Source organism: Camelus dromedarius, chromosome 34, assembly GCF_036321535.1.
Source record: "Camelus dromedarius isolate mCamDro1 chromosome 34, mCamDro1.pat, whole genome shotgun sequence".
Lineage (NCBI taxonomy): Eukaryota > Metazoa > Chordata > Mammalia > Artiodactyla > Camelidae > Camelus > Camelus dromedarius.
This window is the reverse complement of record NC_087469.1, coordinates 17,546,230-17,562,436: the sequence shown is the minus strand read 5'-3', so window position 1 is coordinate 17,562,436 and position 16,207 is coordinate 17,546,230. Positions and strand designations below refer to the sequence as shown.

General features: G+C 58.5%; 1 protein-coding gene across 3 annotated transcripts in view; it reads right to left on the bottom strand.

Annotated features, from left to right (window-relative positions):
• Positions 1-9,324: 9,324 nt before the first annotated feature.
• ST14 (ST14 transmembrane serine protease matriptase) overlaps positions 9,325-16,207 on the bottom strand; it is a 32,213-nt gene continuing 25,330 nt past the window's right edge. For all 3 annotated transcript variants that reach the window (XM_031443371.2, XM_031443370.2, XM_064482224.1), the window contains exons 13-19: positions 15,791-15,901; positions 15,595-15,708; positions 15,264-15,386; positions 14,342-14,528; positions 10,805-11,079; positions 10,060-10,196; positions 9,325-9,983 (exon numbers count right to left, since the gene is read on the bottom strand). In XM_031443371.2, the coding sequence (XP_031299231.2) occupies positions 9,822-9,983; positions 10,060-10,196; positions 10,805-11,079; positions 14,342-14,528; positions 15,264-15,386; positions 15,595-15,708; positions 15,791-15,901 (1,109 nt within the window). In that variant the 3' untranslated portion in view covers positions 9,325-9,821. The remainder of the gene's footprint in view (positions 9,984-10,059; positions 10,197-10,804; positions 11,080-14,341; positions 14,529-15,263; positions 15,387-15,594; positions 15,709-15,790; positions 15,902-16,207) is intronic.

Sequence of the window (16,207 nt, the reverse complement as noted above, 5' to 3'; positions counted from 1 at the left end):
AGAATCAGGTTGACTTCTTACAGTGTAAGACAGTCGTCTGTGACCTGGTGAAACCGTGGACTGGTCACGCGCTTTGCTTTGTGTGCTTTCACCTGGTCAGCACGGCCAGTTAATAGTAACGGGCTATCTTTCCCACCCCTGTTGACAGTGTCTTCTGTCATTGTCTCCACCACTGCCGCTGTTACTTAATTCAGGCCTTTGTTGTTTCTGGCCCAGTAACAGAAACAGCTTCCTCACTGCTCTTCCCTCTCCGGCCGGGCCCACTCCGGTCCATCCTTCCCATTTCTGTTAGTCGTCTCTTAACCAGGCCACTGCCCTGCTTAAAGTCTGCCTCCCTCTCTCCCTCGGAACCCCTTTCCCAGCCAGCTGTGCCTGGCTAGTTGCAGTTGGACTTTCACAGCACAGATAAGTCATCACCTCCTCTAGGAACCCACCCCTCAGCCCCACTCCCACCTGCCACCTGCCTCCACTTTGAGGTTACGATCCCTCCTGTCTGTTCCCCCAGCAGATTTTGTTTAGCTCCACCAAACTGCTTCTCAGTCACGCTGTCTTCTAACTCCACCTCATGAGGTAGTTGTGAGAATTAAATGAATTATATGTGAAGTGCTTAGAGCAGCACCCAGTGTATAGTAACCATTTACCAAGTCTTGTCCACCATTACCAGTGCTCCCTCACCCAACTTAATTCCTGGCACCAGGGACTGTCTTCGATATGTATCTCCCCTGCGGCGCTGGGCACACAGTAGATCTCAAAATGTCGAATGAGTGATGAACGTTGCCAGCAGTCACAAGCTCAGTTTACCAGGATGCTCAGTGTGCTCACTGGGGGTTTTAGGACAGAACACCGAGCACCATGTCACCCTCACTTCACCATATATGTCATAATTTTACTCATTTTTAAATGAAGGTCTGAAGTGTCAGGCTGTATGGGATTACGAACAAGTATTAACTGTAAATCCAGTCCTCAGAACAGCTGCCCTGAGCCTGGCCAGAGCTCCCCAGACTGTCCTCTGACCCTGGTCCTGTCCTTTTCCTCCCTTGCTCTGGTTTACTCACCCATACCGTCCATGCCTAAGTGCCACTCCCAAAAGAAGCAATCCCAGAGCCCCCCACGCTGGGTTGGGACTTCCTGTTAGGTTCCTGCTGCATCCTGTGCTTCTGTTACATTGATCATTGATCACCGAGAATCAGCTGGGCTTCATTAGATAAAGTTCCATTAGGCCTGGGGCCATGCCTGTCTCTTGTACCATGATGTTCCAAAGTAAAGAGGAAGTATAGAAATAAAACTAATGTAGAAATAACTGATTGCCATGAGAGAAACACCAAAAAGGTGTTTTGAAAATTTGGAGGGCGAGATCTGGGTGGAGGGACCCGGGCAGGCAGTGGGCGGGAGGAGCACGTGAGCTGTGTCTTGCTTGTAGAGTAGGATTTGTACCAGCAGAAATGGGGTGGGGCTGGAGGCACCCAGGAAACAACATTGCGCACAGGAGGCCAGGTGTCCAGGGAGTGAAGGTGGTTTGATTTGCTGAGAGTTACAGGATCCCCGAAAGGAAGACGGGAGAAAACGTACAGCAGAGGCCTGGGACCGGATCAGAGGAGGCCTGAAGAACGTGGCGGGAAGCAGGGACAGCCCATGTTCTCAGGCCGAGGGCCAGCTTCATCCGAGCTTGCTCGGGGGCAGGAGCAGGCAGGGCACAGCTGAGGGGGAGGCACAGACTGAAGTGAGGTGACTGAGGGGTCTGCAGTCAGGGGAGAGCCCAGAGGAGGGGACACGGGGCGGGGTGCAGAGCAGGGGTCCGGCAGGGGCTGGGTGAGACATGGGCCTGTGATCTTAAGACCACATCTTGTCTCTGAACAGCAGACATCTGCTCCCTCCTGAGGCCTCGAGATATTTGCTTACTTGACCTTGTCAAATTCTTAGGCAAACTCCCTCTGCTTTTCAGGGAGAACTCTGTGTCCTTGACAGAATAGGGTAAGAATTAGGCGAAGTTCTGAGCCTAGGCCCAGAGTTGAGTTCAGTTTAGGGTGGTGAGGAGAGAGCTTTTTTTCCCTGGGAACAGTCATGCAGGTGTAGTTGCTTAGCTGGGTGGCCGATTTCTAGCAGAGCCTGGCTCCTGCTAAGCCAGGTTGGTGGGGTTGAAAATCCCAAAGGCATTTTTCACGTCCTGCCTCACTCTGCTGCTTACACTTCCTTCTCCTCCTTCCCTCCGTAGACTTTGTGTGCTACACAGGCCACTCAGATACAGCATCAAACAGAACAGAAATCTTGCCCTCGTGGAGGAAGGAGTGGGGAAAGGAGGGTGACCGACAACAAACAAGATGGATACAGTGAGTGGGCAGGGGGGCTACTAGGTACGGAGGCCGAAGTGAGCGAATGAGGCCAGGCCCAGGCAGGTGACGGCAGGAGCGCTGCAGGCGGAGGGGGCCGCGAGTGCAGGGGCGCCGCCTGGCCCGTCTGTCGGGGAGGCCATGGTCCCCACCCACATCTCTCCAGGAAGACGCCCAAGCAGAACAGGCAGTGCCAGGAGATTACAAAGAGAGAAGTAGAGAAACTGGAGGAAGTTTGTTTCCACGTGTGAGACGGCTTTTCCTGGACAAACTCGGGGAAGTCTGTTTCCCCAACACAAGCCAAGGGGTGGGCTGCTCTAAGTTAGAAACTTAGCTTGAGGGCCAGGCACTGGCAGCAGTTGTAGGTTTAACTTTTTCATAGAGCTGAGCTCATTCTCTGTGTCCAGATTTTTGGCTTCTGTCTAAGTTTAAGATGCATTTAAGAGGCCTTGCATGTGTCCAGTACCCAGACACATCCTTTCCTACGGTGGGGCCGACTGCACACACAGCCCTGCACACACTGAGCCTGGGTACCAGGCATGTGCTGTCAGCGGGTCTGCATTCACCAGGAAACAGAAGTGGCTTCAGTAGGACAATTGCTGTTCCCCTAAGAACTCCCTGACAGAGAGGGACAGGCACGACTGCCCTGGGAAATCCTACCAGGTGCTTTTGAGAGAGTTCCGTACAGCACGGAAGACGCGGGGAAAGGGTGAGATTCAGCCGGGGCCACGTGCACACGCACGGAAAACAGCACTGGCTCCTCCGGCCAGGCCAGGATGTGCCAGGTGCGTCTGTGTAATTCCTCTCCAGAGCTGGGGTTCCGCCCACAGCACCCCCAGCCTCCCAGGTACGACCATGTGACACCTGTGAGAATTCAAACCCACTGACTGACGTGGCAGGGGCTTCCGTGTGGACCAAGGAGAAAGAGACTGGCTCAGATTAGCTTTGGGAAGGTCTCACTTTGCACGTTGTAAGTACTGCAAAACACAGGTTTATGTGCACGTACGTACCAACACGTGCACACTCGTGTGTGAGAACAGGGACAAGTGAAGGAGGGCCTCTTCAATCTGGGTCCATCTGTAGCTCCTGTCTTCCCCATGGACTGCTGCCCACCTGACGCCCCCTCCCCAGCGCTGCTGCCAGACCCTCCCTCGTGGGGCCCCGAGCTCGCACCCCTGAAACATGTGGGACCAGAAGCCCCTTCATGCTCAGTGGAAGGGGGTGTGCTCCCACCCGAGCCCGACGCTTCTCACCCCTCTCCTTGCTGTCGGCGCTCCCAGCATCCCAGAGCCAAGCAATTCTAGCCCCTTAGTTGCCTGTTTACAGGCACCATGTGAGGAAGGTTTGTCCCCACTTTGCTGAATCCTTTCCCACCTGGGCTCGCTCACAGTCCCTGGTTTACCCCAGCTCTCATGTGCATCAGTGGATTTTCCAGTTCCTCTCCCACCACGAAGTATCGGTTGGAGTCGGGGTGGAGGGGTGAGCAGAGCCAGGAGCAAAGGAAAATCCCAGCATCCCCCAGTCTCCGACGGGAACCAGATGCCTCTCCGGGCCTAACCGCCAGCGCAGCACTCAGCCCCGGGCTCCTGAGCCTCGGAACTTGGCCTCTCCCTGGTTCTCCCCCCACGACAGCCCGAGAGGCCGTCTTGAGGTACATTGACTAAGAAGTATAATCTGTCTTCAGTGTAGACACGTGGTCCTTGCTTCCCAGAAGTTACCTGTAACACCATCCCATGAACAATCTAAGTACAAAACAGAAGGGGTTCCCGAAGCCGGAGGAGAATGTGCAGTGTGGGGGGGGGGGGGGGGAGGGCAAGGCTGCATGTCACTCAGACTCAGTCTAAGGTAACATTAGTCTGGGGTGACAGGAATGTGTGCTAACAAACACGCTTAAGACCTTCCCAGAGCCAAGAACCCACCCTCCAGTAGCTGGGTGCTGGAGGCTTCGTGAACCGGCTCTCCTCCCGCTGGGACTGGCGGCACAGGGCAGGGGAGGGTGTGGGCCAGCCAGTCGCCCCCTCCCTTGGCCCTGCTCTCCCCGAGGCGCCGTGGGGCACCGCTGTGCCCGGACAGGCCTGGCCTTGGGAAGATGGCAGCAAGCGGCCTCCGAGACAAGGCGGGGGAGTGCGGCCCCCCAGTTCTGGAGCTCAGAGCTCGGGGGCTGCTGCCAGGCTTCAGAGTGCCCGCCAGCCTCTCCAGAGGAAGGGCCACCGCGGCAGTGAGGTTCCCACCTTGGGGTCAGGGGTCAGGAAGAGGGAAGGCAGCATGGCCCCTGGAAAGCTGCCTTCACAGTGGGTCCAAACGTGGTGTTTCCACACTAGGGGACACAGGGTTCCACGTCTGTGCTTCGCCCAGACTCGCCATGAATTGGGCGGGAGGGAGCTGTGGGGAGAGGGGGCTGCCCAAGCCCTGCTTGTGGATGCGGCTGCTTCAGCCACTCTCTCGGGCGGCGCGGTGTGTGAGCGCCCCCTGCTGCTCTCCTGCGTGAGCCCCGGGCACACACGCTAATCGTTCCTTTCTTGGCCTTTAATGCAAATTTACAAAATATTTACTCAACCAAATTAAAAGGCTTTTGTTTAAAATACCCAGTGAAACAGTTCAAACTATTAACTACTCATTTTTCAAAAGCCTTTGAACTAGAACAAAATGGAAGTGTCTTTTCAGCTCTGGTTGTGGCATTCCCCCAGGTCCCAGGAAAAGTCCTTGTCATTGGTGATCCAGAAATATTTGTGTCACCACACACAGGCTCATTTTGTGGCTCTCCTCTGAGATGGGAAAATCTGAGTGAAGGGCATTTCCCTGGACTCAGCAGGACCCGTAAGTGCGCCAAGACCCCAGCAGGACTTCTGTCACTCCTCCTTTTCCAGTCACTTCTCCAAGCCCAGGTGCCACCATCACTTCTGGCCTCTGTTCCCTTTGCTGACACTTCCCTCAAGGCCACCCAGCATTCAGCAGAAATGAATGGCTCAAGGGAGGAAGGTGGGGGTGGGCAGAAGAGTTGATCCTTCTGAATCACAGGTCAGAATGTGTTGTTCTGCTGCCCACAGCCAAGACCTCAGGGAAACATTTTCTCCCGCCAGTCCATGTGAGCCTCAGGCAGAGGAACAAGAGAAAGCAGATGGTTTGGCCCCTGAGAAAGGGAAATGCCCAGCGGCTGCTGAGGCAGCCAAGGAAATGGGACTGGGAAAGATTTTGAAATACCGAAGGAGTCATTTCAGAGCCCAGCTAGTTCATTTTGGCCTTTTCTGCGTGTGCCTGAGCCAGGGAGTTGGTCACCAGGCAAGAGGCCCTGGATCTCCAAAGCTTCAGGTGGAGAGAGTGCCTTGCCTCAGGAAGGCAGTGCAGGACTCAATGCACCGGCTTCGGAGTCCAGCACCTGGGTTTGCACCCTTCTTTTACTGGGGAACCTTGAGCAAGATCTAGTGACACCTCCAGGCCTCCTCCCATGACTGGTGAGGATGCGGTGATCTGATGTGTACCCGGCCCTTAGCACCTGCTGCGGTTGTCACTGATGCTTCTTACACATCATTGGAGCAGATGATCTGCCGGTCCCTACCCGGCGCAGACATCACCGGGGGAGAGACGGACATCAAGGTGACTTCCGACACCATGTGGCAGGGCAGGTGTACAGATGGGCGGAGGTGTGGCAAGTCCCTCTTCCCTGGAAGCCTGTCTGTGCTCCCCTCAATTTTAGGCAGATTCTTACCTACCAGACCTTCAAGGTTCTTTCCTGATGAGGGGCTGAACGGAGGTATCCTTCCAGTTTTAAAGGGCGCCCCTCAGGCATGTTATTCCACAAAAACTTCCCACTGAGCAATTAGAGGATCACGGGACCATCCTGACACACCTGAAGAGGCCCCAGGCAGAAGCATCCGTCCCCACGGTGGTCCAAGAGGCGGACCATGTGACCCCACACCTACTAAGGATGTGAACCCCACCCCGGGCCCAGGACCTGCTTCAGGACCTGTTCCTGAGGTCTGCGAGGCCAGGCCTGCTGAGCCTGAAGCAGCCCCACACCCCGTGTCCCACAACCCACAACTGCCCTGTGCCCCTGTCACAAAGAGTGCCGGGGTGGCCCTTGGCAGAAGCTCGTTGAATTAATGACTTCTTTCCTCCAGCTGATACAAACAAGCTTGTTACAGGTTTTCACAAGCCACGTTTCAGACAGATTTCAGTTTTCTTCCAGTTTGTTTCTACAGATTTTTCCTGTCCTGTCAGGCGCTCGGATGGTGCTGAGGTTATGAAATGCAGAGCGGTACCAGTGCCCGGTTTACGCTGGGAACTGTTCTCTGAACGCACTTCTGTGTGGACAGGAGGGTGAGGACAGTGAATGAGAGTGGCTCTGCCCTTCTCTCAGGGCCCAGTCCTCCTCCCCTCGCCACCCCGGCCCCCGCCACACACACCCACCTCATCCTTGCAGCTCTTTGGAAAAAGAATACAGGCTGAGAAGGAAAGAGTTTCCTTGTGAGTTAAACAAGTCCGTATGAAGTTCCGAAGGAGAGGCCTGGCAGGGAGCCGCTCTCTCCGATGACAGGCGGGGGCAGGGAAAAGCGTGATAGCCTCAAGGTGAAGGCGGTGTGTGGGGGAGGCAGCGCCAAGGGGAAGGCTGCCACCCAGGAAAATACACACCCCTCCTGCTGGAAGATCCTGAGACAGCGGAACAGACAGACAATGGAGCTGATTCCACCTCCACCTGGAAACAACTCTGGACACTGACTTTTTAGGAAACAGCTGGAGGTGAGGGGAAAGGATAAACACAGCCTCGGAGCCACAGGCACGGGGGATGGAACAGGTATGCACCCCTCTGAAGGAGAAAAGGGGGAAACAGGAAAGAGATAATGAAGCTAACTGAAATCCTCAGGGTTGAGCCCTTCGTCAAACACAGTGTCATCACCATGGGCCCAGCGGACCAGGCGCAGCCCGCGCACCACGCCGCGCTGGTCTGAGACTCCAGGCTGCTCTTCGGCATGTGCTCGGGCTTGCGGGTGGTGGGAGAGGCAGCCTCCACCCCGTGTCACCACCCCACTCAGCCCACCCCCAGGAGGCAGTGAGACCCCTCTCCTGTGAGAGCCGCGACCTCGGGAGGCCGGCGCCTGGGAAGCCCTGCGGCGCCCCCTTGTGGTTGAACAACTTCCCTCCGCCCTTCAGGGTCTGCAGCTCTGGGCTGCAGACTGTCACTCCTGCAGGAGCCAGGCCTGGACCAGATGCCCCTCCACGAAACAGGGTTAAACATTCACTGACCCTAATTAAACTGAGATACAAGGTAGTTTGGGGCACAAGACAGCTGGATTGTTTCAAGATCTTAGCCACAAAAACAGGCTAGTCAGTCAGGAAAAGACCCCACAGTGGTGCACTGAGCTTCTGGGGGCCCCAACCACCCCCACTGGGCCGTTTTCCTGGCATCCCTGGTGGTGCTGTGCATGGCGCTCCCGGGAACAGGAATCCCACCCCCTCAGCCTCACCCCCGCCGCCGCCGCCTCCCACTTTGCACCCCTCGGCTGTGCCTGAATTGCAGCAGAGCCTACACCTTCAGGGGGTCCTAGGGTCCCCTTGGCCAAGTTTGCTGATGGGGCCTGTGGACCACCCACTCCCCAACCCAGAGCCCACACAGCAGGGCAGCAGCTCAGGGACTAGAAGTTCATTCTACCTCCCAGTGGGCTCCGCACCTCGCAGGACCCACCTCAGAGACTCCTCAGGCCCTGCTCCCGCCCAGTTCACACGCTGTAACTCTGCAGGCTGCCCGGAGAACAGTCGCTTGCAAAAGGCTGCCGGACCAGACACACACAATCTGAGGGGCTCAGTACAAAACAAAAATGCCTGGCACTTGGTGATGCTGACGCCAGTAGCCCCGTGGTCCTCAGTCTTGAGGTTTCGTCAGAACCTTCTGGAAGACTTGTTACAGCACAGGTTGCTAGGCCCCACCCCAGAGTCTCTGATGGAGGTCTGGGCGAAGCGGGAGAATTGAGCCTGCAACATCCCAGCGGGTGCCGACGCTCCCGGCCCGTGGGAACCAGACCACCAGTGAAGCCTCTGCCTGCACACCAGCTATTTACACCGCCCGCACAGGGTCCTCTGACAGCACCTTCATTCCTTTACCCCTGACACCTCGGTGAGAATAACACTCTTTCCTTTTCCTGGAAGGAAAACCCAATGCACATGCTTGCACAGGTGTCAAGACAGCACTTACTCCCTCCAGAGGCTAAAACACTCAGGCTAAAATGAAAGCAGCAGCTCACCTCCACCAGGAAGCCTTCCCAGACTGTCCCTTTGGTTTCCAAAATCATGGAAGGCAAAGGCCATTCACTCAACAAATCCGCATCAGCATCTCTAGCAGCGAGGCCCGACTGGGGACACAGCTGGCGATAAGCGCAGACCGCCCTGTCTTCCCTCTCAACACTGGCATCTGCTGTCTCTTCCCAGGTCTGCCCCCTCCACCCACCCCAGCCCCGCATACAGGAGGCCTGCATGTGCCTTTTCAAGATCTCCCTAAGTCCTCCCCAGATCCTCCCACTGTCTCTGGGTCATCCCAAGCAAGGAGATAGAGAACATTCTAAATAAGTGAAAATCGAAGGAGGATGGCACCAGACGTGTGAGAAGCCTCAAGCAAGGCAGTGTCACTCCCCCAAGGCCACAGCCCACACTGGACAGGCACGGACTGACGCACACCCCCTGTCCGAGTGGTTCAGACACACACACACACAACACTCGTGTGATCACCTCCCCACCTGATGGAAAATCCTGGGACAAGCTCCTCCCCCGCCGGGTGCGCAGACTGGACAGGTGCCGCAGCCCCTCCCACCCCTTCTCAGGGCACCAGGCCCTGGTGTCCGAAGCTTCAGGTAAGAGCAGGAACACAGCCCTTGCTGGCCCGGAGGAGGCCACAGAGCACTCTGGTTCCCATTCAGCCTGACTCCGGGATCTGTGTGGAGAGGAATTTAAGCCCGGCTTCTTGCATCTGGGGCTAGAGGAGCCCATCAACTCCAGTAAGAAAACAAAATTACCAAAATCAAAGTGTTTTACTCACAAATACACACACTGAACCCCATTCTGGGAGCTGGTAAAACATTCAAATCTTGGACCCGTCTGACTTCCCTGGTCCTTCAGACCTGGGTTTCCTGAAAAGTGTGACCCTAGGAGCCCACAGGGCCCCACTTGCCCCACCCAAGGCGTCCCAGAGTCAAGACAGCAGCTCTGGGATCAGCGGCAGAAGCAGCAAACCTTCGGGAAAGAGCCTTCGCCCAGCTTGGGGCCGAAGGGGAGACGCTGTGTCGTCAAACCTCCCAAACCTCTGCCGCCTGGGCACCGCCAGTGTCCTCCCCTCCGCTCCCCAACCTCACTTCCAGGCTGAGGAAGTGCGAGGACTCGAGGGGGTTCTCCATCTCCAGAGCCTGGGGGTTCAGTTCACAGTCTGGGTTCTGGGGGGCAAGCCGGGGGTGCAGAGAGCCATCCAGCCCTCAGCCCGCAGCTGTGCACGCCGGCGGGTGGGCATCGCGTCTACACCCCAGTCTGCTCTTTAATCCAGTCCCGAAACACGGGGAGCCTCGTGTACACTCCCGGCTTGTTCCTCTGTGCGCAGCCGTCACCCCAGCTCACCACGCCGGCCTGGAACATCCGCCCATTGGCCTCGGCGCTGGACAGGGGGCCCCCGGAGTCGCCCTGTGGGGAGACGAGGCCTTCGGCATGGAGCCCCGCGGCGCGCCCCCTCCCGCCCCGCGCGCCCCCGCGGCCCCACCTGGCAGGCGTCCACGCCGCCACTGAGGTAGCCCACGCACATCATGCGCGCGGTGATCTGATGCGGCAGCAGGCGCTCGCACGTGGTCTGGTTGATGACGCGGATCTCGCCCTTCTGCAGGATGAGCGCCCCGGTGCCTGGGGGACACGGTGGCCGGCAGTCAGCGCCCAGGGGCCGAGCTGCGGGCGTGGGGAGGGCCCCCGGCGCGGCGCCCCGACGGGAGGGACGACGAGCAAACCCTGGAAACAGCTGGGATGCCTGTGGCCGGCACAGGGCCGAAAACAGAGGGTGCGTCTCCGGGGTAGGACCCGTGCAGACAGACGGGGTGATCCGGGCGGCGACCCTCGGTCAGGGGACGAATCCAACACACACCCTGGGAAGGGTCTGAGAAAGGGGGCCGGCCACAAAGCCTCAAGCCCCAGGTGATCCCTCTTTCCCGCTGCACTAGCTCCACAGCTGATTTCGGGCATCACATTTATCCACCTTCAGGCCTTCACGTGGAGGCAAGACAGGGGGCCGGGCTCCCACCGCCCACCCTGGCAGGGACGGCGGGACAGGCCCTTCCAAATCGCCGTCTCCCTGACAGGGTCCTCACGCGCAGGGAGCGCCTGCCGTGGGAAGGTGCTTTACTCTGCTTTTCACTGAAGAAGCAGGACCAGAGTGAAGCGACTGGCCGAGGTCGCGCAGGCCCTTCATCCAGGGCACCCCCCCACCCCCACCCCCACGCCACAGCCGCCCTCCTCACCTCCCTCCTGCGTGTGGCCCCAGCCGGTGACCCAGATGGCCTTGCCGGCGGGGAAGGCATGCGTGGCGTCGGGCAGGCAGATGGGCCGCACGGTGGGGCTGTACTCGACCGGCCGCTCGAGCTGCAGCAGCGCGATGTCGTAGTCGAAGGTGAAGTCGTTGAAGTAGGGGTGGGAGATGATGCGCTGCAGCCGGAGCTCCTGCACCCCCGGGGCGCTGCGCTGGCTCTGGTCGTGCAGACCCAGGTAGGCAGTCCACATGCTGTGGTCAGAGTACCTGCAGGGGCAGGGAGGGGCGGGGAAGGGGCGGAGGAGGGAGGAGCTGAGCCCCGCCCCCAGTCCCCGCCCACAGGAATGGGGCAGGGTCGGGGCGCCATCCCGTACGCGGGCAGTGCAGCTCCCACCCCCTTACCTCTGCTTTCCTTTCTCAGTACATTCTTATTTTGTTAACAAAACGACCTCCTATCTTATTAACCTTATCTTCCTCAGAAGGAGTAACACAGAAATCAACCCAAAGACTTCTAGGTTGAGCCAAGAGAGCGGAGCAGAGGCTCACAGCTCACCCTCTCCTGCAAATACACCAAGGATTACATCTACAAACCCACTGAATCGCACAGAACACTTACTGAACTCGCAGAGTGTCTCTTGCTTCGAAATACAGGAGGATTCTCACAAAATCCAAAGGAAAAAGAAGAAAATCGGTGCAGGACCAGCCCTGCAGGGAGGGGGTAGCACAGGAAGAAAGGCACTCTCATGCTGGGACGCCCCCTCTCCAGCTGGGAGGTCAGCAGGGACAAAGCAGAGCTTCCGAGGCTCCAAGGAGAAAGTAGCAACCACTTGACAGACAGAACTAAGGGAAACTGACACGGAGGGTCCCTGTGATCCCCAGCCCTAGACGCAAGCCAGCAGGGACAAGCCGGGACTGGTGGCCAGAGATCGGTGAGGAGCCCAGGCAGAGAGCTGGGGCCCACTGCACAGAGGCAGCCCCAGGGGACTGGAGGGCGGTGTGGGCTCTGGCTAGGGGTGTGTGCAGAACAGAACAGCCTGGGACCCCCATAAAAAAACACCACTTTGGTGGGGGTGGCACAACGCAGACACGCCACAGCCACTTTGCCCACTAGGCTCCAATGTTGGTGTGGTCTCGCGAGAAGAGGGGACTGGCTCGGTCATAGCCATCACTGCTGCACGGAGGCAGGGCTGAAGACTGAATCTATACCCAGTGGCCCTGCAACTTCACAGGCGGGACTGAGATCTGTTTACAGCCCCAGACGGAGAGGGCAGATTTGCTCTCTCTGGACCATCTGGGACGGACAGGCAGTGAGTGGAGTCCTGACGCATGGTGGGGCCGGGGTACCGGACCATACCATACATACAATGGGTGTTAATGCATTAATTGGCAGAAGTAAGACTGATGAGAAGGAAAAGGAAACAAAAAATAAAAAGACGAAACAAGGGAAAGAGAAGAAGCAGGGGAGGACACGGGGCAGATGCCCCAGGAAGTCCACGTACATGCACATCCTAGCGCCCCCTGATGGCAGGGCTGGAAACAGGGGGACTGCAGGAATCACGAGGACCCCAAGTGCCCGGGTTTTGGTTTCTCCTCAGGGAAGGGCTAGTTCTAGGGCCGGGCCAGGAAAATTCAAGAAGAGCCTAGACCAGCTGGTAGTGCCAGAAAGCAAGGAAGTGGCTCAGAAAAACAGAAGCATGCGTGCAGGTCAAAGGGAGCCAGGAGCCAGCCTCGGAGAGCCCCCGGCGTTCAGCTCTGGAGCAATCTAGCAGCAAACGACGCAGTTTTGGATTTTACAGCCTACAGCACAGACATACGCGCGAGTCCCCACACACACGAACAGATGATTAAATAAACGGGAGAGAGGAGACAATTCCAAATTGACTCAATGCCAAAGACCAGAGTAAGAGGGGAAACGTTTCAGAGTGGAGCGAGCTGGCCAACACCGTCTTAACCAGACGCCAGAGATGAAATCACCAGCAATCAGCCAGGATGACATCATTTACCTGCCAATGTGACATGACTTCCAGACACTCACGCCCCAGTCTAACCATGAGCGCAGCACCAGACACCCACATGGGGGCGCCCCACAGGCCCCGGCCTCCAGACTGCCAAGGCCACGATAAACACACAAAGAAAAGACAGAACGTGTCACAGACCAGGGGAGACTGGGGAGACGGGACAACAGATGCAAAGGGGGGACCTGGACTGACCCCTGCAGCAGAAGGGAGGCAGGTGTACAATGGCGGCCAGGAGCCCAGGGGGAGCCTGGAGGCGTTTGCAGGAAGGGACTGGGGAAGTTCCTCCTGCTGGCATGATAACAAGGGAAACTGGGCGAGGGGACGGGAGTGTCATCCTGTCTTTGCAACTTGTCCGCATTCCAAAATAAAAGGTTATTTAAAATATTCTTAAGTAAGCTCCCATCACCCCAAAAAGAAAGCAAGTCCCTTTCACCCAGAGTGGCGTGGAGTGTGACCAAATGAGAAGGGGGACGACAGTCAGGCTGGACGAGGCTGTCCTTGGCCAGCCCAGCAAGGCCCGGGGACCAGTACTGACCCCACTCCCCCAGACCTGTGTCACCTCCAGCACGTGCACCTGTCTGACCAGACCCAACATCTGGCCTTAGGCCTACTCTGTGCTGCGGACCGCATCTCTCCTGAACGCCCACAGCGGTCCTTCTCTCTCCTTTGCCGAGGGGTGAACGAGGCAGCCTGGGGCCCCTTCTCACAGCTGCCCACAGCAGAAGGGCCAACGCCCAGCAGGAAGGCCCCAGAGAACCCCCTGGAAGGTCCGCTACCCTCTGCCTCCTCTCCAGGAGCAAGCTGTCCCCTTGGACCCCTCCTGCAGCCAATGGACAGAGGGCCTGGGCAGGCTGGGCCGACATCACCAAGAGCCCCGGCCCCAGGTCGCCCGCCTGCTCCTGCTCACCCTGGTCCCGCCCACGCCGTCCTGAGGCTCCAGCATGCCATCCTTAGGGACCTTCCCTGTGCGCCAGGCTCAAGTCTGCCGTGGACCCGCGGCTACAATGGACTGAGAAGCTACTGTGTGCGGGCAGAGCGCTCAACGCTTCAAGCACGTCTCCCTTTTACTTCTCACAACTCTCAGGAGAAGACTCAGAGAGCCACCATCACCAATGAGGAACCTGAGGCCAGGAAGCGGGTCACCTGGCGAGCCAGAGCTGGGACGGGAGTCCCCGTGGTGCAGAGACCAACTGCACAGGCTCCAGAATCCACACACTTAGGCTCGAGGCTGGCTCTGCCACTAGACAGCTGTACAACCTCGAGCAAATGTCCTTACCTTCTGAGCCTCCATTTCTGTTTAACGGGGACGTAATCAGACCTGCCTGCCTGGGTTGTCAGGAGAGGCACTGAGATCCCGCATGACAAGAAGGCACCCACTAAACATTCCTTTTCATTATTTCTGCCACCCCTCCAGTCCCTGCCCTGGCCCACTCGGGCATGACTCGCAGGCACAGGGCCTTTCCACTCCAGGAAGCACAGAGGAGGCCTCCCTGCTCCCCGCCGAGGCCCACCTGAATCCTCGGTAGTCGACGAAGCAGTGGGCAGCCGACACCATCCAGTCGGGAGAGATGAGCGACGCCCCACACACGTGGCCCTGGCCCAGGGCGTGGAGGCTCACCTGCCAGGGCCACTCGCCTTCGTCCGCGTTCTCGCCCCCGACGACCCGAGACTGTCTGGTGAAGGACCGCAACCCGCAGTCTAGGGGGCAGAGGCGGGAGTCAAGGGGGGGCCAGGCTCCGCGAGAGCCTGTGTGGGCACCAGCACTGCTGGAGCAGCCGTGGCAGCTGCCTGGCCCCTCTCCCTGCCCCCAAATTCAAACCCCCGACCTCCACCTCCCCACTCCTGCACAGGTGCTGTCAGGGGCCTCCAAACATCTGCTGGTTTGCTTAGATTGAATTTGGGTGTCATCTGCGTAGATTTGCTGGTCGAAAGGTGAAGGACATGCTCCCAGAAAGGGGAGCGATGGGTGACGTGAACTCACAGAACAGCTGCAGCTCGGCTCACATTTAACCTGGGGCCAGTGCTTCTGAAATACACAAGGGGCTGCAGACTGAAGTACGGGTCGGGTAGGGACAAAACCCTGCCGAGGGCTCCAGGAGCCGTGCCCTCTCTCCTCCAGGTAGGGTGGGGAAGCCAGGACTTGCCTCTATGGCCAGGTCTACAAACCAGGGTCAGCCCAGCACCGCAGCCAGGACTCCAGCCCTGCCACAGAGGCCTTGACGTGCTGGCTGCCCTGGACCTTGCCTCCAGGACCAGAGCAAGCCCGTGGGGCAGTGCCTTGGTGCAAATCAGATAAGTCATCCTTTGCTCCAGGCAGACACACCCTGTCACCAAGGCAGAGCTGGGTGGTTGAGGCGCTGGCATGATTTCTGCCTCTGTATGTGCCTTGCACAGTGGACAACCTACACAACCGTATGCAGCAGCCCTGCTCACCACAATTCTTCTCATCTGAACCATCAGTACAGTCCTTCTTCCCGTCACACTCAGGGTTGCCCTTGCTGATACAGAGCCCGTTGAGGCAGCGGTAGGTCTGTTTGGTGCACGTGATAGTGCTCACTGCTCAAGACAGAGGACATAGCGGAAGGGAGGCAATTTCGTTACAGCCCCAACCTGAAGATCCCTCCACCCCACACCCCTCTCAGGCCTGCCCACCCATCCACACCCATGCCCTGTCTCCTTCCAGCCCTGCCAATGTGCTCCACCTCCCAGAAGATTTACTGAACTCTGGACCCCTGGGAGGAAAGCGGGCCGGGCCGGGCCTCACCTCTGTCACAGGTGGCCTCATCGGACCCGTCGCCACAGTCATTCTTGCCATCGCAGCGCTGGCTCTGCAGCAGACATTTCCCATTGCCACACTTGAAGGTGTCGGCGGGACAGCCTGCGGAAGCGGGGAGACTCAGCGGAGGCCCGGCGCCCCAGCCCAGAAGAGCAGGGAGCCGGCCGCCCCCCAGGGCACTCACTGCACCCCTTCTCGTCACTGCCGTCCTCGCAGTCGTTCACGGAGTCACACACCCAGAAGAGGGGCTTGCAGAAGCTGTCCCCGCACGTGAACTGGTGGGTGGCGTTGCATTCTGGGGGGTAGGGGGGCAGCAGTTACACGCCGAGGCTCAGCAGGGATGGGGCCTCCCCGGGCATCACTCACTGCAGCTCCCCCAGAGCTGGGGCCACTGCATGCTCCTGGGGACCACTTCCCACCTGGAGGGTGGAGCTGGCGCCCCTAGGGACCAGCTGTGGAGGCAGCTCCGCCTGCTCCACCAGGAGCCCCAGGGAAGGCGGACACGGGGGTGGGGGGCACCGCCTCCTCCCACCTCGGGCCGCCCTGCAGCGGGGTCCAGCCAGCACAGCGAGGGCAGGGGGACGCCCGGGCCTCGCAGCCC